The 25,524-nt window shown below is 50.8% G+C and overlaps 2 protein-coding genes across 2 annotated transcripts; both read right to left on the bottom strand.

Moving 5' to 3' along the window:
• Positions 1-12,463, bottom strand: PNPLA1 (patatin like phospholipase domain containing 1). The gene is made up of 9 exons (XM_027665772.1): positions 11,872-12,463; positions 8,554-8,786; positions 7,363-7,428; positions 5,240-5,452; positions 4,750-4,810; positions 4,532-4,672; positions 4,165-4,258; positions 3,791-3,901; positions 1-3,253 (listed from the first exon to the last, which is right to left on the bottom strand). Exons 1-9 carry the CDS (start codon positions 12,071-12,073, stop codon positions 3,250-3,252), a joined length of 1,125 nt encoding a protein of 374 aa, XP_027521573.1. The 5' UTR covers positions 12,074-12,463; the 3' UTR covers positions 1-3,249.
• A 3,769-nt stretch (positions 12,464-16,232) lies between these two features.
• LOC113957905 (apoptosis facilitator Bcl-2-like protein 14) lies at positions 16,233-20,979 on the bottom strand. Its single transcript, XM_027665771.1, has 6 exons — positions 20,914-20,979; positions 19,111-19,847; positions 18,316-18,453; positions 17,798-17,859; positions 17,301-17,558; positions 16,233-16,636 (listed from the first exon to the last, which is right to left on the bottom strand). Exons 1-6 carry the CDS (start codon positions 20,943-20,945, stop codon positions 16,592-16,594), a joined length of 1,272 nt encoding a protein of 423 aa, XP_027521572.1. The 5' UTR covers positions 20,946-20,979; the 3' UTR covers positions 16,233-16,591.
• Positions 20,980-25,524: the final 4,545 nt, after the last annotated feature.

Below are 25,524 nucleotides of genomic sequence, written 5' to 3'. Positions count from 1 at the left end.
TTCAGAATTTGTCAGCTTAGGTGAATTGACACAGCTTTTTCAACATGCTGATTATTTAAAATGTTGCCACATAAATAAAAAGTAAAAAAAAAAAAATAAAGACCCGAATATTGTTCTAGGAGGACCACACCAAATGAGGAATATGAAGTGGAAAGAATAGGACTGTTATTCTTCCAGCTCTAAAAATAAAAGCTTGAAAAACATAAAATAAAAGCAAGGAAGATCTTCCCATTGAAAACAAACCAGCTCTAGGCCCACTAAGAAGTGCAGGACACAGTATGAGGCTGTTGCTTCCATGGTTGCATTTTTAAAGGCTCCATCAGTCTGAGCTACATGGAGCTTTTGGAAGCAAAACAGTAGGAATGAGGCTTCTTTGGGCTCCTGGGCTATCAGGAGTCTCTGTCTCTGGTTTGCAGCTGGGCTGCAACATTTTTCACTGAAATCAGGTCACCTGTGGGGAGGAATCAAAACTCCTTTGTTAGGCCAGAGAGCAACCAAGAGGTGAGTCTGGGCTCTCAGTCTCCAGAGGAGAAACACAGGAGGTTTTCCATATCCATGAAGGAAAAGCCCTGATGATCTAGGCCAGGAAAAGGCTGTTTTATTGTTTATCTGTGCAATACTATAATATCATTGATGTTGCCAAATCAGCAGGGGGATAAACTTGTAAACAAACAACTTGTACCTGATTTCTTGAGTAAGTCCTGTTTGCAAAGGACACAATCCACAAGGATTTGCCTCTCTATCCACATGCCCAGCAGGACAATTGCACAGGGAGTTGCACCCTCCTTAGTCCTTGGACTAGAAGCAGAGTCTGGCATAAAGCACCTGCAGCCAACAGCCAGGGCCACAGGCAGGACTGAGCACAGGCTTGGTTTTGTTTGGCTCCATTTCTTGGATCAGATTCTGGGATTCTTCCCTCCTCAGAGCTGGAGGAGCTCCTGCTGCCTTGGGATGCCTCCAAACTCTCATCCCATCCACCTGAGGCTTCACATTTCCGCTGAGTTCAATGGGGCAAACAACAGCACAGTGGTGGGAGGGCAATATTTGAGGGATATCAAAACCTGCTTATCCCGTTGCCCTTTGGACAACAGGAGGGAGGGAACAGCTCTGCTCAAGTACTTGAATCCAGTTTGTCTCACAGGAACTGCCAGAAGTGTCTGTGAGACAGAATAATGTGGTTTTCCTCCCTCCAGGGCCAGGCCAGCCACAGAAGAGCATTTTTGGCCCCGTTGCTGCCTTTAGCTCCAGTTTATCTTTCAAAGAGAGAATGAGGAACTTGCAGCCCAGCCTGAAGGCAGAGCCTGACCTGCACTGAGGAGCACAAGGATGTGACAGTGACATCACCAGCACAGGCAGGACCAGAACCCCTTCTATCCCTGCCCCAGACCCTGGTGCTTCCCGTGACCCACCTTAAAGGAGACATTCCAGAGTGGATCTATCCTGACTGGGTGCAGCTGGGTTTCCAGTCTGCTTCCTTGGGGTGAAACAAGGTCCTGCACAAGGTGATTCCAACTGATGCCAAGCTTTATCCATTGCCTCTGGCAAAGCCTCCTGCTGAACTTAGCTCCAAGCTCGTGCAGAGGAGGCAGCACCACCTGTGCTTCCTTGAAAAGGTGAGGGATTAATAAAGCAAAAAACCAGCTGATTTGAATATTGAGTTGTTAAATATTTCTCTCTTAGCAAATCTCTGCAGGTTTGGAGCAGGAGGGCTTTTTGCTGGGACTGTTTTGGTTTGGGTGTTTCTTGTGGGTTGTTTTTTTTGTTGAAGTTCTCGAAGTTTTACCGAGTTTTTATGACTAAGCATCATAGGGGCAGGTGGGACACACTGGGCAGTTCAAACTGTGCTCCTGTTTGTGGCTGAGATTTGCAGACACATTTAGTGGATTTGGGTGTCCAAAAAAAAAAAAAAAAAAAAGGAAAATTTTCTTTGGGGGATTTTAATTCCCATTTGAAATGTACCTGCTTGAGGCTGACTGAAATGGGAATATCCTGCCTGGAGGTGGTGGTGCTTGCTAGGAAGCCCAGGACCTTTCCCACCCAAACCATTCCATGATTCTATGAAATAAGCATCCAAGTTTCTTTTTGCAAGCTCATTCCAGAGAAAATATTCCCAGGTCCTTGATTTCAACCAAAGATAGAAGAATTTGGTGTATTAATCTTTCACGGAGCATTCAGAGCTAACTTTAGATCTGTTTACATCAAAGCAGCCTTCAGCTGCTCCCCACATTCATGCCTGCAGTCCCCAGGGCCCTTTGGATGAAACTTCCCTCTGTTCCATTTCCCTTTGTGCAATTAAACAAGCTCTTTATTCACATAAACAGCTTGTGCTGTTGGGATCCATTTGTTGTCCATCAGAAACCAGCAAACGGTGGAGACTCAGCTGGGGTGAAGCCAATCCATCAGTCTCTGATGTGCAGCACAGATTTAGGATAATTAAGAGAGCTGGTAGTTAATTCTCTGTACAGACCAGAGACACAGGGGGTGTTTGCCTGGGCCCTGCGCTGTAGGTGGCTGCAAATTACAGACAATTCCCTGAAAAGAACTAATTTATTTGTGAAATGTCAGGGAATGCACAGACTGCAGGACTCTGAAGTAGGAGGAGGTTAATCTTCAGGTTTCTCCATTCTTGTCCACAGCTGTGAATTTGAGGGGGATCCAAATGTTCTCCCACCTCCACAGCAGGAGAAGCAGAGCTATGGGGGTGTGTGAAGCTCAAGGATAGATAATTGGTAAAGTAACTTCAGAGAACGGGACAAAAATTAGTTCCTGCCCAGTGTGATGCTCCCTAAGGTTTCTCCCTTGCTCTGATGAAACTGCTCTGGAAGTTTTTGAGTGGGAGGAAAACACTTAAAATGTGGCCTTTCATGGCAAATTCCTGCCCTGTAATCTGCATTAAAGGAAGGGATGGGAGGCTGCTGGTGATGAGGAGGGAGAGAGGGGAGGGAAACAGGCGCTGGGCTGTGGGTGCCTGCAGGTGAAGCTGCCCAGTGGCTCCTGCAGCCTGTGCTGGGTCACAGGAGCAGCACCAGAGCTGTGCCTTGCCTGCCATGTTAGAGCAGCTCAGGCCTGAGCAGGGGCAGCAGCACTGGAGGCAGGATCAGCTCCCAAGTGAAAAAAAACACCCTCCAAAATACTCCAGAGAAACCCAGCAGCCGTGCTGGTGTGTGAGGTGAGCTCTGGTCTCACCCATCCCTTCCCAAGGCAGCAGAGCTGTGTGGCATCAGAGACCCCCAGGGCCAGTCAGGACAGTTACCTGTGGGGACAAAGGGACACCTGAGTCAGGATCCATGGACCAAGAGGGATGAGCAGCCCCAGGGGGGTTTGACACCAAAGGGCTTTCTCAGAGCTGAGCAGTTTGTGGCTGTGTGGAATCGTTCTGGGCGAGTCTCCTTCCAGCTGCTCAGGAAGGAACTTGCAAGCAGGTTTTGGGGAGATACGACTCAAAAGCTGTCAGTGTGACAAGTTAAGTGCCTCAAATCCTTGAGAGTTTAGTGCCAAAACATGTCTCAGGATCTTGGTGAGCGTTCCTGATGTCGTGCCCGGACAAAGCCCAGCAGATAAATATCTGGAACACAAATATATTGCAATAGGGAAGCAGCACTGAGCTGTTTTGTAGCTCCTTTGAGATATCAAAATAATATCATAGGGGGAAAAAATAGCTACTTTTAATGTGGGCTACTCCAGATCTGGAGATTTTAGCCACGCTCAGCATCAGTGACCCATGGGTGAGGTCCCCCAGGATTTCCCTCCTCTCCCTTTGCTGAGGGTTTGCATCCTCTGAGTTTCTCACCTCCTGTCCACGGCTCTCTTGGGCAAACCAGGCACCAAGGTTTGGAGGAATTTATGGAATCCTTGTACCAGGGAGGTGACACCTTCCAGCAGCCCCCACACCTTCTTCACCCTGCAAAAGTAGAATAAACAGCCTGAGTTTAATGATGGGCAAAGGCAGGAAAAGGTGTTAATGGTAAATGCACACTGTAATAATCTTTTCCATAACCAAGTGATCCTGTGGTGTTCCCACCAGCCATACCCAGTCTCCCTGAGAGTTTGCCTTCAGGGAACACTAAATCCCTTCATGTGTCCCTTCAGTTGTCTCACCACTGCTGAAGCCATGACCCCTGGTTTGTGTGTCATTCTCTGATGCCTCTCTCAGGATGTTCTTACCCCTTCCTGAATAAAGCTGGAAGCCTGTATGGCTGCAACAGGATCCTGGCCAGGGGATCCTGCAGTCCATTCATCTGCTCCTTCTTCCACAAGCCTGTGCCCACAAACGACAACACAGAAGGAAATAAAGATCAGTAACTGAAATAATCAAATAAATGCAAGAATCCCTCTTGTCCAGCTGCAGCTCAGGTAGATGCTTAAGCTGAGGCCCAAGTCCAGCTTGAGCCACTCTTACAAAGTGAGCAGCTACTGCAGATGTAGAAATATTTACTATAATAAATAGCTCAATAGTGTTATAAATATAACTCTGCTCCTCTCGAGGGCTGCAGCAGCCCTAAACCCAAGCTCAGCACCCCAAATCCTCTACCTGGCAGGAAGCAAGGAGTCAGGCTCTCAGAGTCCCTCCTGTAGAGGCCGGGGTGTGTCCCCTTGGATTGGGTGGAGTTGTTTTTCCCACAGGTGCTGCCGAAGCGGAAATTGCCATCGAAGTAGTTGAATCCAAAGGCGTCTGTGGGACACGGAGAGAAAGGGGTGATGTTTGTGTCTGTCAAACATCTGCCCATCAGGTCTTGGGGTGGCACTTACTGTTCCTGTACAGGAAAAGGGCGGTGTCCTGGTACCCCTGGGAGAAAATGTCGTTCAAGACCTGCAAGGAGAAAGACTTGAGGTCACTGAAGAGCCCCAATCCAGGCAGGGCAGGATCTATCCAAAGCTGTTTGACCATGGAGGGTCGGGTGGCCCATTTGGGAAGGCAGCAAGCACAGGTTGGTTTCCAACCACAGAAGCACTGGTCATGGAATCACAGAATGGTTTGGGTTGGAAGGGACCTTAAAGATCATCTCATTCCATCTGTTCCTTTGCAGGTTGTGGACCCCCACCCCAGGTTGCCCACCCATCAGCAGTGTCCCCCCCAGATAATGTCCTGCCATAACAGTTGGTGCTCTCCCCCACCTTTGAACTCTGATTAATAAGTGGTAGAGATTGAGCTGAACCCTAAAGCTTGGGAAGGGAGGAGCAGAATTAATTTCTTTTAACCAAAACAAAAGACATTTTGGAGAAGCCCTGGTGGGCTCACCATGGTGCTGGGTGGGAAGAGAGCGTAGCTGATCCTGCAGAGGTTCTCTATGGAGATCTGGACGCTGCCATTGAAGATCTGGAAGCAGAAGAAGATGGCAGGACAGTCCCGGGGGCAGATGTCGAGCTCTCCGGTGAAGGGGGACACGGTGATCACGGGCTCCTCCAGGCTGGACACGGGCTGCAGGCCGGTGAACCCCCCGTCCACGTAGCGCTGAGAGCAGGAGCAGAGGGAGGGTTTGCTTTGAGGGTCGTGGCAGTGCCACCAGGATGAGAACCAGCAGCTCCACGGGTGACATAGAATCATAGAATCATAGAATCAGCTGGGTTGGAAGGGACCTCTGAGATCGTCAAGTCCAACCCTTGATCCAACCCCGCTGTGGTTCCCAGCCCAGGGCACTGATGCCACATCCAGTCTCTTTTTAAAAATCTCCAGGGACAGAGGATCCACCACTTCCCTGGGCAGCCCATTCCAATGGCTGACCACCCTCCCTGTAAAGAAATTCTTCCTAAGATCTGACCTAAACCTTCCCTGGCACAGCTGAAGACCGAGCCCTCTTGTCTTGCTGATCATTGCCTGGGAAAAGAGACCAACCCCCACCTGGCCATAACCTCCTGTCAGGGAGTTGCAGAGAGTGAGGAGGTCTCCCCTGAGCCTCCTCTTCTCCAGGCTGAACAGCCCCAGCTCCCTCAGCCTCTCCTCAGAGGACTTGTGCTCCAGTCCCTTCCCCAGCCTCGTTGCTCTCCTCTGGACCTTCTCCAGCCCCTCAATGTCCTTCCTGAGCTGAGGGGCCCAGAACTGGACACAGCACTCGAGGTGTGGCCTCACCAGTGCTGAGTACAGGGGAAGAATCTCCCATCACAAACCAGTCCCAGCACGTCCTCTCTTCTTTCAACAGCGTCTCTTCCCACCCTTACTCTTAATCCCAGGCTTTACGAGCTCCTTCAGCTGCCCTGCCTGTGGCACTCAGCCAGCCCCTCGACCAGGTGCTGTAATCCACAGCAGTTATTATTTATATAATTATTTTAATTCACAAAGGTTTGTAAAAAAAAAAATTTGGCAGTTGTGAGACAATTCAAACATCACCAAACACACAGCGCTGTATAACTTTCAAGTGCTGAACTCGAGCAGTAGGGCCCCCACTTTAATAATTGTCTGTAAACCCCTGGGGGATTGCTCACTGGGCAAGGAAAATGTCATTTGCTGTGTCCCAGAAGGAATCTGAATTTGCCACCCACCTCAGTGGGGTTTGAGGTTGCAGCTGATCAAGTTAAATGTTCATGAAGTGACAGTGCAGAGGGGCCTCACACAGCAGTCATGGACCCAGGGAACGGACCTCAAAGCTCATGTCATTCCACCCCCTGCCATGGGCAGGGACACCTTCCACTAGCCCAGGTTGCTCCAAGCCCTGTCCAGTCTGGCCTTGGACACTTGAGGGATGGAGACCTCAGAGCCCCTTCCAGTGCCTAGAGGGGCTCCAAGAGAGCTGGAGAGGAACTTTGGCCAAGGTCTGGAGTGACAGGTCAAGGAGAATGGCTTTGCACTGCCAGAGGGGGGGGTTAGATGGGACATTGGGAAGGAACTGTTCCCTGTGAGGGTGGTGAGGCCCTGGCACAGGTTGCCCAGAGAAGCTGTGGCTGCCCCATCCCTGAAAGCTCTGGAAAACACTGACGTGCTCCTCCTTCACCCAGACAAGCACAGGGTATGAAAATGCACAGGGGTGGGGGAGGATCCTCCCACAGACTCTCGGTGTCTCAGCCATGCAGGCCTGCACCTGATCTCAGTGACACCTGCACTGCAGGCAGACCCTGCCCAGAATAAGTGGATTGTGTCTATAATTCCTGAGCGTGGGATTCCTCTCAGCTCACGTCAGAGATCTGCAAGGCACGACTGAGTCATCCACACTCTGTCTGTGGGCAAAGCAGGAGAGGCCTCTCCAGGTGGCAATTCCACCCAGCTATCACCTTAGGATGGGATGGAGAACAAGCTGAAAGGCTTTATCCTCCCCCATTAGCTAAAGAAAAAGCCTGGACATACATAGTCCACCCTGCTCAAGGGAACATAAATTTCAAACCCAAGAACATGCTGCTGGGAGCGGGAGTTTTATTGGAAATATCACTCACCACTCCTCGGTAGGACGGAGGGATGAATCCACAGTAAATAGGAAGGAAGCAGCTGCAGAGGAGAGCCTGGGGGAGGAGAGGGATTGCAGAAGTCAGTGTTCCTGTCAAAGTTCCCCTGGACAAAAGCTGTTGAGTGGGTGCCTGAAAATTCAGCCTTGACAAAGTCTGGAGCCAGGCTGCCAGTGCCACCTGGACTGTGGCAAGAAGAAAAGCTTCAAGAAGGGCAAAGCAGCTCATTTTGTTAAAGTTGAAATAATTCTCTTGAGGAGGGCAAAGCCCTTCAGATTTTAATTAATTTTAAAAATTAAATTTATTTAAATTTAATTAAAATTGATTTAATTAAGCTCTGCCAGAATTAATAGGTGTAAATCTACATATCACTGTCCAACACTGCCCTGTGAGAGTGGCAAGGTGAACTTTTGGGGCCGTTGTTTATCTTTGCAGGTTTTTGGACAAAACCAAGACACCCTCACAACTCATCCTCATCCTGCTGGGATTTGTCAGTTATAAAGCCACTGCTGTGGCATTTGCAACTATTTTCCAGCAACCCCTTCAGCTGGAAATGAGCTCCCTGGGCTCCTGGGTTGCCTAGAAGAGGCACCACGAGGTGAACTCCAACATCTCCATGGAGTTGCCACCCTCTACTGTCACCCTGTGACAAGCAAGTTTAGGACCTTACAGTCTTTGCCCTGGGATTCTTCCCCCGGATAATTAACCAGATAATTTACTGCTTAATCAGCTGCTTGTTGTTTGGCAGCAGCTTTGTCCAGCTCTTGCCTCCCAGGAAAGTGCTGAGGCAACAAGGAAAACCACTGCCAATGGGATTTGGCTGAGGAGAGACCTCTCCAGAGAGCTGAGCACTAACAGAGCTCTTAAAGAGTCATCAGCACTAATTAGAGCACCAACATCAGCTTTATGAGGCTGGAAAGAAACCTGCTGCTTTTTTAGCATGATTTGTTCCTGTCTGACTCTGGACCTCACATCTCCCTCCCTCCAAGACTCATGTTGCTCATTGTGGTGGGACCACAGCTCTGGCAGAGCTTGTTGATCCTCTCAGTAGAAAATCTGGCAAGCATTATAATGTTTATTGCTCAATGTAGAAAACAGTGCAGTTTAAGACACCAGCTTAGGTTCCTCCACCCCGAGCAGTAGGCAGAGATCTTCCTCAGCATCAGAGGAATGACTGTGTACCTGAATGAGCTCCTCTTTGGAGCTGAACTCCGAGGCCATGACATTCTGGCCGTCTGCCACCCGTGTGAGTGAGATGTGCAGCCTCCCTGAAGCCAGCTGGTAGGAATCCTCCGGGAGCATTCGCTGCAGAACAGCCTTGATATTGGCCAGCAAGCTGCACTTGGGAGAGAGGGGGCCCAGGATGGTTTTCCTGACTTCTGCTGCCAGGGCAAAGAAAAATTCCTTTAGGTCATCTGAAACAGAGACAGGGGAAAGACAGAAAGTCAATATCCCTGCTGCCCTACCAGTTATATTTTTCATCCTATTCCTAACACCCCTCACAAATAAAGCTTCTTGCAGCCCTTCTGTGTGACCCCAGGATGACATTGCTGGGGAATGTTGTGGCAGGGCAGAAAAGGGGACATCACCCCCACGATGTCCTCAAAAGACAACGTGTTGCTGAGTGTGACCCTGTCTGTGAAATCCCCGTCTGCACCGGAGACAGGTGCTCAAGGGAGGGATTAGGGAAAGGTTCCAAAGAACTCTGCAGACAGAGTCATAGGTGCCAATGTGACCTGCACAACACGTTCCTGCCTTCCACCTCCAGTTTTCCTGCTACCTGGGGGAGATGGGATGGCTCAAGGATGAGGATGAGGGGCACCTACTCTGTTTAGGGCTTTCCTGCAAGCCAAGTGTCCTGGGACTCCCTGCTCACCTGAGCTCCCCCAGCCACTTGTGAGATGGTGTTAATAACCATTACATGTGTCTGCACATCCCAGAAGCTGGATTAAAGGAGCAGAGCCCCAGAGCCCTGGCCAAAGGCTCGGGACACTCTGGGTTTTAAAGGCTATGCAGTGATGGGGAGGAAGAGGAGTGCAGCAAACTCCTGATCCCAGGGAGGGAGTTTGGTCCATTTGCTGACATGGGGAGCTCCCCTGGGGGAATATCCCACCTTGGGGCTTAAACTCCTTCAGCAAAAAACTCATGTAGCTCCAAAAGAGCCATCCTTGCACCCAGGGGAGTTCCCTGGGGCCCTGCACCAGCATGAAGCCTCAGCACCACAGCTCTGTAGGGGCAGAGGTTTCCATGCTGTCTCATGAGGTTGCTTGGACAGACAGACGGATTAGATGGAGTGTCCTGAAGGCACCTGGAGCCACACAGGTATTAAGAGGGGTTATGTGTGTTTGAGCGGATGTTGAGGCCATGTGGTGCTGATTAGTGTTTGTCAGGGTCACACGGGGTCCTTGGGGATCCCAAAAGAGCCAGAGACACCCCAGGGAGGTGGTGCACCCACAGGGCACTGTCTGGCTGCTCTGTATCCTGGGAATGAGGAAAATATGGAAAAACTGCCCACAAGCTGCTGGGTAGGAGGTGAGAGACGATCCCAGCTTGGGGGCTTTGGTTCGGGGCACTCAAGGGATGACCCTGGCAGCAATGCCATGTCTGTCCCTGCCTGCAGCAGCTTGGTGACCAGACATGTTCCCAAGAGATGACCTGTGGGGTGGCAGAGGACAGACTGTCTCAGGGAGCTCAGACCTCCTTACCCAGCCCAGGTCAGGGCAGGGGACAGGGACCTGACTGCAGCCACCCCAGGGACACCAAACACACCTTTCACCCTCTTTTTGCCCCAATGTGAATTTGACAGAGTTTGTGCCACTTTCATTTTCTTTATTAGAAACCCAACCAGCGTCATCACTACCCAAAATGTCTTTTCTTCCCCTGGGGAAGGTATTTTGAGCACAAGATCATCTCAGCCCCTCTAAGTGGAGGGTGCCTTTCACCCCCATGGAAGCAGAGCCCTGTTTCAGGACTGGCGCCCCCAGCAAGAGCAGTTCCTAAATTTATTTACACTGCTGGACATCCCCAGCTCCATCCATTACACCAGCATGAGGAACCAGGAGGAAATTTTGGGGCCCTTGCTGATTTGTGGAGGAGTTCACCCCATATGGGCAGAAATGTTTATTTCTGCTCTTTCTAAATATATATATATATATATATATACTGCTGTTCCATCAGGCACATCCCACTGATGAGCCCTTGAGCTTTTACCACAGGGAAAGATGCTCCATTGTCTGGAAATGGGAATTGCACCACCTCTTCCCTTGTTCTGGGAAGGTTGGGTGGGATGACCCAAAGTGACATGCAAACAGGGCTGTCACCTCTATGGATACCTGTGAACACCACCCATGTCCCTTTGTTGCTAAGGAACCCAAGGGACCTGATCCATAGGGACAAAGGGCCTTTACATGGGCATATCCCATGGAGATGCCAAGTCTTCAGCCATGCAGACTTTCTTTGGGACACATCTCAGCACTCCTCAGACCTCATAGCAGAAGGGAAGTTTGGCTCCTTCAGCAGGAGCAGGAAAATGAGCCAACGGAATACAGGCACATCCAGATTTCCCCACACAAGCATCTCCCCCCCATCTGACAGTGAACACTCAGACTGTCACAACTGGCTGTTTCCCCTTACACCACCCAAAATTGCTCCAGCTTGGCTGCCAAAAGTGACAACACCTCGGATTTCTTTAGTGCCTCATGAGCGATAGGAGTTACACCAGCACTGCATCCCTGCTGCCAAACACCCCTGAAATCCTCGGGAATGACAGAACCCTCTTACTCTGCACTTTGGGTGTCAGAACCACTGCCTTTTTGGTGTTAGAAGACAAGGCCTCACTTCATTTGCAGCTCTGGGTGTACCTGTGGCCAACAAAAATCCTGCCTCCACCCAGACACCAACACGTCATTTTTTCACCTTTTTATAAATTTTTAACAAATTTAAAGAAATTAATGTTCATTGGTTCTAAATTACATCATTCCTTTTCATTAATTAGTATTCTACCCACTATTAGTTATTAATGTCTCATTGCTTGTGCTAATAAATTCATACTTTTAGTCTTTTTAGTATCTTTTTCCTCCGGTGGGGACTTTCTGACACAAACATTGAGCCTTTGTTAGACTTCTTTGTTATCTGCTGGTTTCTGCAGAAGGTCCTTGTTTCCAGATGTCCAGTTTCAACACCACATCTTTCTCTCACAGGCTTTGTTCACTGAAGCCTATCAAGGTTAACTTTAAAACTTACAGTTTTAGCCCTTTTCCCAAGCTGTGTTCTCACAAAAGTTGCTTATGACAACTTTTTGCTCTGTGCTGGCTAAAAGCGATTTAAGGCCTAACACGCAACCTGTGGTTAATGAAAACAACTAATTAAAGGGCTCATTAGGACCATTAAAAAAGAATTAGAAAAGTTGTACCATTTGCAACATCCCCACCAGCACTTCGAGGCACCATTTTTGAGATAAAAATCTCCACAAAAAGGAAATGGAAGTGACAGTTTCCTTACCCAGGCCGATCCCGCACACGACGGCGGCGGCGATCAGGGACCCCGCTGACGATCCATAGACCTTGCACGCAGATTTGAGGAGCTCAGGAGCCAGTTCCAGGAGGGACTGCACCACCCCAACCTGGTACAGGGCCAGGAAACCACTGCCCGAAAAGGAGAGCGAGAAAGGGGTGCTCGGAGCCCGGAGATTCTCCACAGCCATCCCGGGATCCAAGCGCTGGGTCCGGCTCGGTGTCTCGGGCTGTCCTTTTTCACCAGGTGAAACTCAGGCTCTCTTCTGCTCTGCTCCCTCCAGGCTCATCTCTGGTGCAGAGGAGTCCAGAAGATGGATTTTCTGCCTCCTTTTATGACAGCTCCCCGAGGCGTTGAGATTCCTGAGCTATTTTAATTGCTGCCTGTGCTAAAAACAGAAATTTTCCCCAGATCAAAACAGCTCTTATAATCCTCAACCACAGCCAGGCTGATGCTCAGGGCTGAGTCAAGGCTCTCCTCTCATTCCAAGGGGTCTGCAGTGCCCCAGGAGCTCTCCCAGAGATAGTTCTGATGTTCCTGTGCCCGTCACAATTGGAAACATCCGTGCAAAAATTCCTCTTTGCTTTGTGCTTTCTTCATCAAAGGGTGTTTTCCTAAATAGGATTCTCCCTTAATCCTGGCTTAGGCACAGCTCAGTACTGAGTGAGTAAAGGCTTGTATAAGACACTTAAAGCCAGAGGGTGTTACACAAGGGGTGGATGCAGGGCTGGGTTAGGTTTGGAAATATTCCTTATATTTGCTCCCCATTGGAAGGGTTTTTCCTTGCCTGACTCTTGGATATCATTTGGGGGGGTGCGAAAACCAAAGAGCTGGGCTTGTTTTTCTCTCCCCCTCCCAATGAGGTCCTACAGCAGCACCACATTCCCCAAATCTGTGGTTACAGAACCAAAATCAAAGTGCATTTGGGCTGTCTGCATTTCCTGGGGGATAGTTAAAAAAATGCAGTAGATTTCTTGTGCCTTTTCAGCCTTAATGTTCCAATGCTGCTGCCAACATACAGAATAAAAAATGCCATTTTCAACAGATGTGTTTAACAAATATTGGTAAATACTGTGTTTATGTTGTCCAAATCCATACAGCCTGAACACTGAGAGAGAATACTACATATGTTGAAATGAAGGATTTGTCTATACAACACTGGCATGTGGATGTTGACAGGCTGAAGGAACAAGCTCTCCTTCCCCATGTCATGCACCAGCCTGGCCAGGACAATACAGGGAAACAGAGGATGGTCCCAGCATCCTGATACAACATTTGCAGTGTGGTTTCACTCCCAATTTTTATACATTTTAACTTGTCCCCTCCAGCCATTGCTGTGTCCCCACAACAAGAACTGTGTCCTGGGAGCAGAGATGTGCCAACTGTCCCTGGGTTGAAGTGTCACTGGTGGACATTGCCTGAACCCCAGGTAAATGTGACAGCACAGCCAGGGCAGGTCTCTGGTGCTGCCTGGATGTCAGGACACACAGCAGCAAGTTCTCAGCTCCAAGACATGTTGAATAATTATCTGAGTTATTCTGGAGGTGAACAATTTCTTGAATCAGGGCTTTCAGATCACAGCCTTACTGGAGTTTCTCATTTCTTGTCTTTCCAGTGTTTGATGTTTCACATCATCCCCTCCTTGGGTGAGTCTCCCACACATTCCAGCCTTTCCACCAGCCTCCTGGTGATATCTGAGCTTTGATCTGTGTGATTCAAGCCACTGGCTCCTGCAGCCCTGGGGAAAGCAAAAATCCCCTCATTTTAAGGACTTTCTTCCAGTACTGGCAAGTCCAAGAAGGACAAAAATATCATCTCTTGCTGCAACTGGTCCAAACACTCCAGAGCATCGGAAGTGCAGGAGCATTTGCACACTGGAAGGAATTGTTCCTGTGTTCCCTGGGGGTGAGCTGTGCCTGTGGTGTGTGTCAGGCCCCCAGGGAATGCACCAGGCTCTGCATGGAGAGCTGCAGGAGCATCCTCCACTCAGTACTTGCACTGCCTTGGTTATGCCCAGCCCTGACTGCCAAGATTTGGGAAAGGTGTAAATGATCCCATGGGACCTGCAGGAACACGGTCCTCTGTCCTGCAGTGAGTCGTGGGGGGTTTCTTAAGGGGTCTGGGAGTTGCCAAACTCGCCCCTGCACCCTCCCCTGCTGCAAACACTGAGGCCTCGGGACAGCATTCCAGGAGACATCATCCCCCCTGGCTCAGCTCCAGGGTCCCGTGAGAAGAAGCCTTGTCATCATCCTCTTAGTGACAGCAAATTTTGCATTAATTGGCTCATTAAGTGGCGGGCTGATTTTCTAAGCTGCCCTCCCCACCTGGCGAAGCAGGATTAGGAGGGCCTGGCGACTTCAGAGACACAGGATCCCGGCAGCAGGTGGGTTTGGGGAGAAGGTCCCCGGCTCACACTGAGCACCAGGCGGGCTGGGGGCTGTGCAGGGCACGGGGCTGGTTCTTGCCTGGGCAGGATCAGTGCCCAGATGGCTGGTGTCTGTGATCCCAGGGATTTTCGTGCGAGGGGATTGTCTTTGCTGTTGGAAGCCACCACGGGGTGTTTAGGGAAGGATGAGGGTAATGCCAAGAGCTGGAAACTGCTCAAACCCCCGGGACTTATAACTTGCCCTTCTTTAAAACCTTCTTAATATCTTCAGTGGCCACAGGCAATCAGGTTCTCAATTCTATAAGAGATTAGCCCAAGATGCTGGAGTTGCTCACAGAAAGGGACATGAAGTGTTGTACTAAACAGCAGCTGTGGCCACTTCTGACCTCATCCCACTGTGCTGGGCTGGAGCAGCATCCCTGCTTTGGGTTGGGCTATTTGAGGGCAGGAGCCCCTTGTGCAAGGGGATGGGCACATTTTGCTCCTCATTTTCCAGGTACCGCTGCCCTGATGGGTTGGAAACAGTCCAGTGACCACGGAAGGAGAGTGTTTGGTTCAGCTGTGGTATTGGGAGAAGCACAGGAGAAGGGAATGGGAGAGATGAGTTGTTTGCCTCACTGATGTTTCACCTGGTGGGTGTGTCCCAGGTGCTGATGGAAGATGAAATCCTCTGGGAAGTCAGGGAGGAAACAGAACCCTTTTCTGCTCCCACCCCTGGCATTGCACAAGCTCAGATGCAAAACAAGTAGAGGCATTGCATGATCCTCCAGATGGGTCCCCACCACCTCCCCACCATCAGCTCAGCCTGCCCTGGTCACAGCCCAGCACAGTTCCCCAGGCTCCTGGCAGGGAACGGGGACATCGGGACAGCTACAAACAGCCAAGAGCAGCTTCGGTCTCTCTTACAGTAAAAGTCTCCCAGTTTGGCTCCAGCCAGAAGGAAACACGATGCTGATGCTGCACTTGTTGTTGGCAGGATCCAGGAGTGGGATTTGATGTTTTCCACAGTCCCAATTACCCCAGGCTAAATTACACAGAGCCCCTGCAAGGTATCCCCCCTCCCTGGGGCCTTGAGCAGCCGGTGACTGAACTCTCTGGGTCTGTCAGATGTGCCCTTAAAGGCTTCACAAACAGGGATGTGGATCGGGGTGGGGAAGGGCTGCTCCCATCCTGCAAGGACTCTGCTTCCCTGTTTTCTGTTACTTAGAGTTTTAAATGGACTGAGAATCCAGGAGAGGAGGTGCTGGACAGACCCAGCTGGCACCAAAGGCCCACAAGGGACTGTCACCCCACACATGGCCCTGACCCAGACACGTATATTTGTTTGCTGCCACCATCACCTTCAACCTACTAGACTGTCCCACCTCTTGCACATCCAACCCCCAAAACTTCATCTCCTTCACTCCAGGCTGGGTCCAACCTTGCAAGGGAGATGCTCCTGCTGGTGCCACCACACTGAGCCCTGGTAACACTCCCCCCCCTCCCCTAGCTGCCTTTTAATCCATGGCCCTTCTTAGGGGTCTGGGCAAAGATTAGCTGGAAACATTCCCAGTGATTAGGGTTTAAATCCCTTTGACATTTCACATCTTCTTAGAGCTTGTAGGTGAGACCCTGGCAGCTGCAAATCCCCTCGGTCCTCGAGGGAGTGACAGCTCCTGCACCGCTCAGGAACAAGCTTTACCCAGTTCTTGGTGTTAACCCAAGCTGCTTTGGGCAGTAAATCTCCTTCTGCTGGAAAGGGAATGACTATAAATCGTAAAATTGGCAGGACAGCACTGTGTATCCGCTGTCTGAGTCCCTTGTGCCTCTTGGAAAGGAGCAGCCACAGCAGCTGGAGCAAAGCAAACGTTATTCCATCTATAAAAGCCTCACACAACACCCAGAAGATAAACCTGGCTGGCATTTAGGCACCAATTTATTTGAGTTTTATGGTTTTTTCCAAACTGGATGCTTGGCTGACAGCAGAAACTACAAAAATTATGTTGTACATTCACAGATACATATAGAAAAGCAGGTAAATAAATAGACGTACACAAACACCAACAACCCCTGAGGCTCAACACATGCACTTGGTGGGAGCTAAAATGCAAATACAGGGTGAAGTCTGGGCTTTGTTCGATTTACAGACTCTTTGCCCTCAGCCAGGAGAGTTTTTAGCATTTCACACTGCTCTGGCTGTTGCTCAGGTTTTCCTTCGAGGATTTTAAATCCAGGGCTCAGAAGTTCACCCCACATCCAGGTCACCATCAGGGATTGTCCTCCCACCAGTAAATCTTCATCCTTGGGTTCCCAGGCACCACAGGCCCTTCACAGCAGCTGATGTCAGTCTGGGCTGTCACAGTGGTCTGTCCTGAGCTTTTCTCTGTTCTGCTGAGACAGAAGAAACGTTCATAGAATTGTGGAATCATGGAATGCTTTGGGTTGGAAGGGACTTTAAAGCTCAACTTATTCCACCCCTTGCCATGGGCAGGGACACCTTCCACTATCCCAGATTGCTCCTAACCCTGTCCAACCTGGGCACTTCCAGGGATGGGGCAGCCACAGCTTCTCTGGGCAACCTGTGCCAGGCCCTCACCACCCTCACAGGGAAGGATTCCTTCCCAATATCCCACCTAACCCTGCCCTCTGGCAGTGGGAAGCCATTCCCCCTTGTCCTGTCACTCCAGACCCTTGTCCCAAGTCCCTCTCCAGCCCTCCTGGAGCCCCTTTCAGCACTGGAAGGTGCCATAAGGTCTCCCTGGAGACTTCCCTTCTCCAGGCTGAACACCCCCAGCTCTCCCAGTCTGGCTCCAGAGCAGAGGGGCTCCAGAATCATGGAATTCCAGAATGTCTGGGTTGAGAAGGGACCTTAAAGCTCATCCAGTTCCACCCCCTGCCATGGGCAGGGACACCTTCCACTAGTCCAAGTTGCTCCAAATCCCGTTCCAACCTGGCCTTGAACGCTTCCAGGGATGGGACAACCACAGCTTCCCTGGGCACTTGCCCTGACTCGCTTCTGGAAGCTCAGCCCCGGGCTCATCCTCCTCCTCACCTGGAGAATTTTGCCGTAGGGCGCAAACGAATCCTCCAGGTACCGTGTGCCGAAGCCCATGATCCTGTTCACTGCCTGGCTGCAGATTCCAGCCAGCGTGGCTGTGAGGTGGACCGTGAAGGCAAACTGGATCTCCTGGGGGTTGGCATCAGCCCTGCTGGCCGTCATTTCCCGCCGGACGTAGGCGTCGGCCAAGTCCTTGAAGGAGCTGTAGGACATGTCCCTGAAGAACAGCTGCAGCCGCGCGTCCTCCCGCATCTGGGGGAGAGGCAGGTGAACAACATCATGAGTGAGGGATCCCATGTGTCAGCCCTGTGCTGATGCCCTCACCCCACGCTGAGGGAGGACACACAGACAGCCACCACCACGCCCAGGCGGGGAATTGGGAGTTGCCATTTCCTTGATTTTATTGATCCCCTGCACCAGGGGATCGATGGTGTTGCTGCATTTCACAGCACTGCAGAGCTCGGCCCAAATTCCCTCAGCTCTCCTCTCACCTGCCTGTCCAGCTCATCTCCTGCGCTCCGGAGCAGGGCCACGATTCTCCTGATGGGTTCATCTGCAGACAGAGATCCCACATTATCTCCAGCCCTTTCTCCAAGCCTCCCACACCCAGATGCTCTGTTTAGTCCCCAGAAAAAATTCCCTGAGCAACATTCATCCATCTCCATCCCTCCAGAAACCATTTCAGCCTGTTGCCAAGTGCCTTGTTATCCTCACCCAGCAAAACCACGCTCCTGCCTTTGAATTTTGCCCTTTGTGTGGTCTAGTTGGAAGTTGTCCCTGCCCATGGAAGGGGGAAAGGGTGAGATAATCTTTAAAGTCCTTTCCAACCCAAACCATTCTATGAATTTCTCTCTCCCCCAGTCAAGACCTGATGCTGAAAACCTCCACCAAAGCCTTTGTATTCCCCAGATCAGGACTGCAGCAGGGGTTGGGTGCCGTGCAGGCTCCGTGTGGGGACAAGTCTTGTGTGCATATGTTTTCTGTAGGTGCCAGCAAGGGCAACACTCACCAACCCCATCGGTGCCAGGTGGCTGTGGGGGCTCCCCAAATCCATTTGCCCTTCTCTCCTGGCTCTCACTGCCCTGCACGATCAGCCCAATCTCTTCTGAGACCTCTGTGTAGTAGCCATCGGGCTGCTCCACCTCTGCTGGAAGAAAAACACACATTCAGAAGTGAGGATTATTTTTGTTGGCGATTGACTGAAAGTGAAAAGCAGCTGCAGCAGGGACTGGATGTGCTGGTGCCCACCCTGGATTAGTGCATTCCTGTGCTGAAGGATGTGGTTGTGCTTTCTGAGCCACAGCTGAGCAGCTGTGACTTGCCCCAAATCTGCCAAAGCTCCTTGTAAATCCCCTCACCAGTGTTTTGGCACTGGAAGGGGTTGAATTGGGTGTCCCACGGGCTCTGCTGCACCAGCTGCCCACACCCACCCCCATGGCAAATGTCAAACACCTTAACATTGGCCTCAGAGTGGCTTAGGGTTTAATCTCAGGTCTCAAATACAGGTTTAAACTAAACCACCATGACCTTTGGTTGCCAGAGGGGCGAAAACTTGTGCTTGGGTGGTTACTGCCAACATCAGGCTTGGGGTGACGTGTGCTCAAAGCATGGGCAGATCAACCCTTTCCTGGGGCAGCAGGTTGGGATTGGAGTCTCCAAAGCCCATCCCAAAACCCCAGAAAGCCCCAGGAGGGTGGCACCTCATTAGAAACCAGCACTAAACATGATGGTTTTCCCAAAAGAAGCCCAGGGAGGTCCCGTTGGATGAAGGGGTGGGTCGGGGTGGGGTGGCTGAGGGTCCCACCTGGCGTGGCCGGTGCCAGGACGTGCCTCAGGGGAAGGCAGCCGGGTCGCTTGGTCCTTGCCCCGGATCCTGTCTCTCCCCGCTCCTCCTCCCCGTGCTTCTTCAAGGAGAAAACCTTCTTGATGCTGGTTTTCCTCTTCGGGGCTCTGCCTGGCACTGGGGATGTGCTTGAGTCTACTCTGTGTTTTTTGGCTCCTTCTGGTTTGGAGCCCTGAGAAGCTTTGGCGTCTTTCTCCTTTGCTTTCTGCCCTGCGTTTTCCTTTTGGTCCTCAGGGCTCCTCTTGAAGAAGAAATTCAAGAAACTTTTCAACCAGGTTGGTTTTGAACCCGAATGTTGGGTTTTGCCTTGGGAGGAGTTTTTTGTGCTTTTCCTCTTGGGCTTCGGCCCCTCTTTAGGGACCTCCTGGGGAGCTTTGCTGTCATCATCCAGAGCCTCTTCCAGGTCCAGCACTTTGAGTCCCTCCTCCTGGTTCTTCTTGGGGCTGGATTTGGCACCTGAGTATGTGCAGAAGTCGCTTTCTGACCGTTGCAGCCCATCCGTCTTCCTCCCTTGCCCTCCAGTTTTCTCCTGTAGGGTTTGTTTGGCCCCTGGTGGGTTTTCACGGCAGCTCAGCGAGCGCCTGACATAAATCTCCAGCACTTTCTTGGCCCCTTGCCTGTCCAGGGAGAGGATCTTGCCTGATGGCTGCCTCCTGACATCCCACCGAGGCACCTCCTCAGCCGGAGCCCTCTCATTGCTGTGGAGAAAAACAACATTTTCAGCCTGGTGTTTTTGCTTTCCCCAAGTGGCTGCACAGTTGGGTTGGGCATGATGGAAATCCCTCCCCCATTCTGGCACCCAGGGGTGCCTCAGACTGTTAATGTTCCTGGTTACTGATCAGCCAGTTTTACAGTTGTTATCTGGCTGCTCCTGGTGCAGGTGGCCCACGCAGGGGTTTATGATGGACTATAGACACCACTAATAAAGGAACTGTAACCACAGGGAGCGGGAGAAGGGCTGGGCATGTCTCAGGGGAGAACTTGGTCACCAACCAGGGGGTTTCACCCAGTAAGGTTGTCACCCAGACACCCTCCTATCATCCCATTGCAATGTGTTCCCACATTATGATGAAAAATGACACCCCAGGAGCACACAGTGAATGACACAAACAAGATTTTTGAGTATTTCCCCTTAAAGTATTGGCTGCTAAAAAGAAAACCCTCCCTCAACAAGGCTGGAGAGGTCAAGGGAAATATGGGCTATTGCAGATCTGCTCAGTGACACAGTCCCTCTGAGCTCCCACCAGCACAGGACTGTGAACAGAGCTCAGACCACCCACTCCCTGCCTTTCCCATCGCCCTTTTTCTCTGTATTTGCAAGCAAAATTAAACAGGAATGTTGCTGTTGGAAAACCAGGAAGCCGTGACTGTGCCTTGTGTTGGTTTTATCTTTGAAACCAATTTCACCCTTCAAAGAACCAGACCCAAAACAGACTTTCTCCACCACTGAACAGCACAGAGGGAGCAAGCACAGAAACCTGGTACACTGGGCTGTAAAACCAGCCTGGAGTTGGGCATCAGCCTCCCCTCAGACTCAGTGAACATCACCACAATGCCCAGCACACCCACCCACCCCACCCTGGCCGGTTCTGGGGATCAGGAAGACAAGTTTCCTTCATCCAAGCCAACACCAAACCCCACCAACCACCCAATAACAAATCATACCACTAAATTTAATCACAGTAAAGCCACAACCCCCCATCCTACTTCGATGATTCGAGTGCATTGGCCACACTGTTCATGATTTGCTGGTTTGGTTTTTACCTTTCCATCAGTATTTCTGCCTGTTTGGACATAGCTCAAGACAAGCTCCTCGGCCACGGGCGCTAAGGGTTCTTCTCAGGCTCTCCTGGGAGGTGCCCTTTTATGCCCAAGCCCGTGGCTGGCTGAGATAATTCCTATTTTTAGCAGCCATTCAGGTAGGAGAGCGGCCGATGCTTCCGCCCGGGATCCCCGTTATCACCGCCCTCGTGGCGGAAACCAGTGGGCGTGAGTTTCACTGGAGGAGAAAACAATTTCCTTATGACAAGTGGCAGCAAAACAGCATAAAAATCACCTGTCAGCCGGTGTCAGAGCTGGCCTTTGAGACCAGTTATCTCAGGCAGCCGCTTGGCTTTGGGTTTGGTTTGGTTTGTTGTTTTTCACTGTGTGTGGTGCCTTATATGGGCTTTTCTGGGTTGTTTTTGTAAAGGGAAGTCACAGCTTTTCTCAGACAAAAGAAGGAAGCAGATTGCCCTGCTCGTGTCAGTTCCCAGAGGATGTTGTGGGACCACAGACACTCTGGGACACGGTGCTGTCAGGTTGTTGAGACACAGAATCAGAGTCACAGAATATTTTGAGTTGGAAGGGACCCACGAGGATCGTTGAGTCCAATTCTTAAGTGAATGATCCATACAGGGATCAAACCCACAACCTTGGTGTTACTAACACTGGGCATGGCTGGGCTGAAATCCTCAAAACCCACCCTGGGGTCCTTCAGACCCACCCTAAAACATGAATCAGCAACAGCTCATGACCCGAATCCTTCACACCCCCGTGGCTCCCACTCAGCCTCTCCCAGGAACACAGCATCTCCCACCGGGCACATCCCAACACCTACAAACCGCACCCGAGCCAAGAAAATCTTCTTAAGATCAAACCTTTCTTACACCAAAGCTCCTTTTGACCCCAAGGCCACCCCTGTGCCCACCCCCGTGAGTGTGACACCCTCCGGCAGGTGCTGCCCCCATTCCCCATCACTATTTTGCCACCTGATGGCAAAATTCCGCACTGCACCTCGCGGGGAGGGAGCCGGATGCTTTTGCCGGGACGCAGGCTTTGGAAAAACCCCTCCTGGAAAACCCCTCGGAAAGATTCCCGGCCGAGCAGCGATGCACTGTCTCTGGTTTTCAGCCGGGATGATGTGCAGCCAAGGTTTCCCCTGGACACGAATGGTCTTTTCCCGGTAATGGGTTCAGTTTGCAATCAGAATAGCCCGGGATTATTTTCTTCCTTTCTGTAAACTCTCTGTCACATAATTTCCTATGACTGGGAGAGATCCAGTCCACATCTCTCCTGAGCCCACACTGATGAATCAGAGTCTAGTATTGATTAGGAACTACCTGGCTCGGTTTTTCAGCATCCCCATTTATTGATAAATAATTAAATCCTCCATTAGGAGCTCTGTGCTGCTCCCCAGCACATGTCCACATCCTTCCATAAGCAGGTGGATTCCAGGGGAGGAGAAGGATTTTCACAATCAATTTTGTTGGTTTTTTTCCTCTGAAAAATCCATGAAACAAAAAGCCACATTCACTCCAGCAGTTTGGCCACCTCCAGTTTGGAGATCTTGCTACTGGAGGTTATTCAAGGCTGAGTCTAAATCCCATCTCTGCTCATGGAGGGCTTCTCATGGTTCAGCTGGGAATCAGTATTAACTTATGACCTCTTGCAGACTTCTGCTCTTTGTAGTAGCAATTCCAGACACAGCCTGGAGATGGGATACCTGAAGTAACACCAGGAAAAATCTTGACCTGAGCTGTGATTCTGGATCCAGATCTTTATCCAAGTTCAGATCCCTCCTGGGATTTGGGACAGGCTCAAAGCCAGTGGGAGAGAGGCATAAGAAAAAGATGTTTGCAAGAGACTGAGACAAACCAAAACCCCACTACAAGAGTGGAGGGAAGGGATCTGGATCCAAGTTTGTCCACTTTTCTCATCAGTATTGGAGAGAATGAGGGAAATGTGGTCATGAGGAGGGAGCACACAATGCCAGGGTTGGTATCTTCCGGTCAGAGATGCTGGAGGGAAAAGCAGAACTAAATCCATGGGTACACATGAGGGGATAACTGACCTCCTTGCAGGAAATTGTTTCAGAAGATGGAACAAAATGAAAGGAGAGGCACTGCCCACATGGAGCTGCGAGGAGCAGGGGATTACAACAGGCTCAGAAGGTGGCAAGGGTCAAATCACCCAAATTTCTTTGGAAGAAGACCAACAGGACACAGCCTGAGGATGGACATTGGAAAAACTCTCCTCTGCAGGAGGGTGGGACAATCTCAGACTGGTGTCTAAGAGGGGTTGGGAATCACCACCCTTGGAGGTCTTCAAGGCTTGGCTACCCAAAGCCACAGCCAACCTGAGTGGGTGTTGGAGGCTGCTGTGTTTTACATGGACCAACATGTAAAACATGTTTACCCTGGAGCCAACACCAGCCACGAGCCAACAACAACCTCCTGGGCACAAAAACATCCATAGTTTCAGATCTCCCCTCTGTTGAGGGGAGCACCTGAACCATGACAGGAGCATTGAGGAGAAAACCTGAACCATGACAGGAGCATTTGGGGAGCACCCGAACCACAACGAGGGGTGTTGAGGGGAGCATGTGAACCATGACAAGGGTGTTGAGGGGAGCATGTGAACCATGACAGGGTGTTGAGGGGAGCCTGTGAACCATGACAGGGGTGTTGAGGAGATAACCTGAACCACAACAGGGTGTTCAGGGGAGACAAAACTCCCTGCACCAGCCACGGTTTGGACGGACAGCACAGCCAACACATGGCTTTGGTGGAAACCTCTCAGCCCAGTTGTGCAGTTCATCTGATCCAAGAGACTGCTGAGCACCAGCCCCCGAAGAAAATCCTCATTTCCTCCACCCCTGAGCCTGGTTTTAGCTGCTTCCCCCAGCACATGAGTGGGGTAAGAAAACAGCCACTGTGCAACGCTCTGCCCCAAACACTGCCAGACCTGGTGCTGCTGAAGTGTGGGTGATGTTCTCCAGGGATCAAAGCACCTGCAAACCTTTGGGAAAACCCACACAGGACACCTGCCTGTGTTCCACTGCCCCTGATTCCAGCCATGTCAAAGGCTGCGTGCTCTCCCTCCCCACACACCCACACCAAACTCCCCGGCACAAGTGGCAGTGACTCCGTTGTTTACCAACAGGGATGACTCCCCATTCCAGGAAATCAGCAGATTTACAGCCCTCCTGCCACTGTTTATAGCAGGGAAAGACATGCATTGCCTCAGGGAGGATATGAGAGATTCCTAGGAACTCCAAAATTCCCAAATTGCACCTTTCTTCCAGGAATGAAAGCCCTTAGCCCAGGTCTCTCAGGTGCAGGTGGTGGGACACTCTTGGCACTCCATGGGCAGCAAGAGCTTTCTGGGTGGGCACCTTTTATCTTTGTCCATATACAATTTTGGGAGTCAGGCTGGCAATTTCAGCACAGGGTTCCTGCAAGGGAATGACAGCCCTCCCCCCCAGGAAAGAAAGCTCTAACCTTTAGTCTCTCAGGCATAAGTTGTGGGCCACCCTTGTCCCTACATAGGCAGCAAGAGCTTTCTGTCCTGGCACCTTTTGTCTGGGAGGAATCTTTGTCCATATTCATTTTTGGAAGTCGGACTGGCAATTTCAGCACAGGTTTCTACAAGGAAACAGCAGCCTTTTCCCCCAGGAAAGGAAGGCTGTAAACTTTAGGTTTCAGGTGCACTTGTTGGGCCACCCTGAGCCAAGAGTGGCTGACCAGCTGCACGTGAGAGATGGACAGTAAGGGCTTTCTTTCCTGGGGGAAAGGGTTGTTGTTCGTTTGCAGGAGCCCAGCGCTGAAATTGCCAATCCTGCTCCCAAAAATGAATATGGATGAAGATTCCTCCCAGATAAAAGTTGCCAGGACAGAAACCTCTTGCTGATTATGGAGTGCAAAGAGTGGCCCACCAGCTTGACATGTAACACAAAGGTTCCAGGCTTTCTTTCCTGGGGGGAAGGGTTGTTGTTCCTTTGCAGGAACCCTGTGCTGAAATTGCCAATCCTGCTCCCAAAATTGAATATGGGCAAAGATTCCTCCCAGACAAAAGGTGGCAGGACAGAAAGCTCTTGCTACCCATGGAGTGCCCTGGGTAGCCCACCACGTACATGAGACATCGAGGGTAAGAGCTTTCTTTCCTGGGGGAAAAGGAGGTGGTTCTCTTGCAGGAACCCTGAGTTGAAATTGCCAGTCCAACTCCCAAAATTGAATGTGGATGAAGATTCCTCCCAGACAAAAGGTGCCCTCACAAAAAACTCTTGCTGCCTATAGAGTGCCCAGGTGTCCCACCAACTGCACCAGAAACCCAAAGATTATAGGTTTTCTCTCCTCGAGGAAAGGGCCATCACTCACTTGTGGGAGCCCTGCACTGAAATTGGCCGTCCCACTCCCGAAATTCAGCACGGATAAAGATTCCTCCCAGACAAAAGGTGCCAGGACAGAAAGCTCTTGCTGATCATGGAGTGCAAAGAGTGGCCCACCAGCTTGACCTGTAACACAAAGGTTCCAGGCTTTCTTTCCTGGGGGGAAGGGTTGTTGTTCCCTTGCAGGAACCCTGTGCTGAAATTGCCAATCCTGCTCCCAAAATTGA

This window comes from Corapipo altera, unplaced genomic scaffold (assembly GCF_003945725.1).
Source record: "Corapipo altera isolate COAL_440 unplaced genomic scaffold, ASM394572v1 202, whole genome shotgun sequence".
Lineage (NCBI taxonomy): Eukaryota > Metazoa > Chordata > Aves > Passeriformes > Pipridae > Corapipo > Corapipo altera.
Note: the sequence above shows the minus strand (reverse complement) of the source record. Positions and strands in the feature narration are given on the sequence as shown.

What these genes read in the sequence shown, in the direction of transcription:
- PNPLA1 (XM_027665772.1), bottom strand. Translation starts at nt 12,073, where the DNA reads ATGGCTGTGGAGAATCTCCGGGCTCCGAGCACCCCTTTCTCGCTCTCC. An exon ending in CTCCGTCCTACCGAGGAGTG is followed by an intron (nt 5,453 to 7,362) that starts GTGAGTGATATT and finishes TCCTGCTCTCAG; the next exon opens with CGCTACGTGGACGGGGGGTT. An exon ending in GACTCCTTGCTTCCTGCCAG is followed by an intron (nt 4,259 to 4,531) that starts GTAGAGGATTTG and finishes TTGTGGGCACAG; the next exon opens with GCTTGTGGAAGAAGGAGCAG.
- LOC113957905 (XM_027665771.1), bottom strand. Translation starts at nt 20,945, where the DNA reads ATGTCCAAACAGGCAGAAATACTGATGGAAAG. An exon ending in ACCTGGCACCGATGGGGTTG is followed by an intron (nt 17,860 to 18,315) that starts GTGAGTGTTGCC and finishes CTCTGTCTGCAG; the next exon opens with ATGAACCCATCAGGAGAATC. An exon ending in GAGATGAGCTGGACAGGCAG is followed by an intron (nt 17,559 to 17,797) that starts GTGAGAGGAGAG and finishes CCTCTCCCCCAG; the next exon opens with ATGCGGGAGGACGCGCGGCT.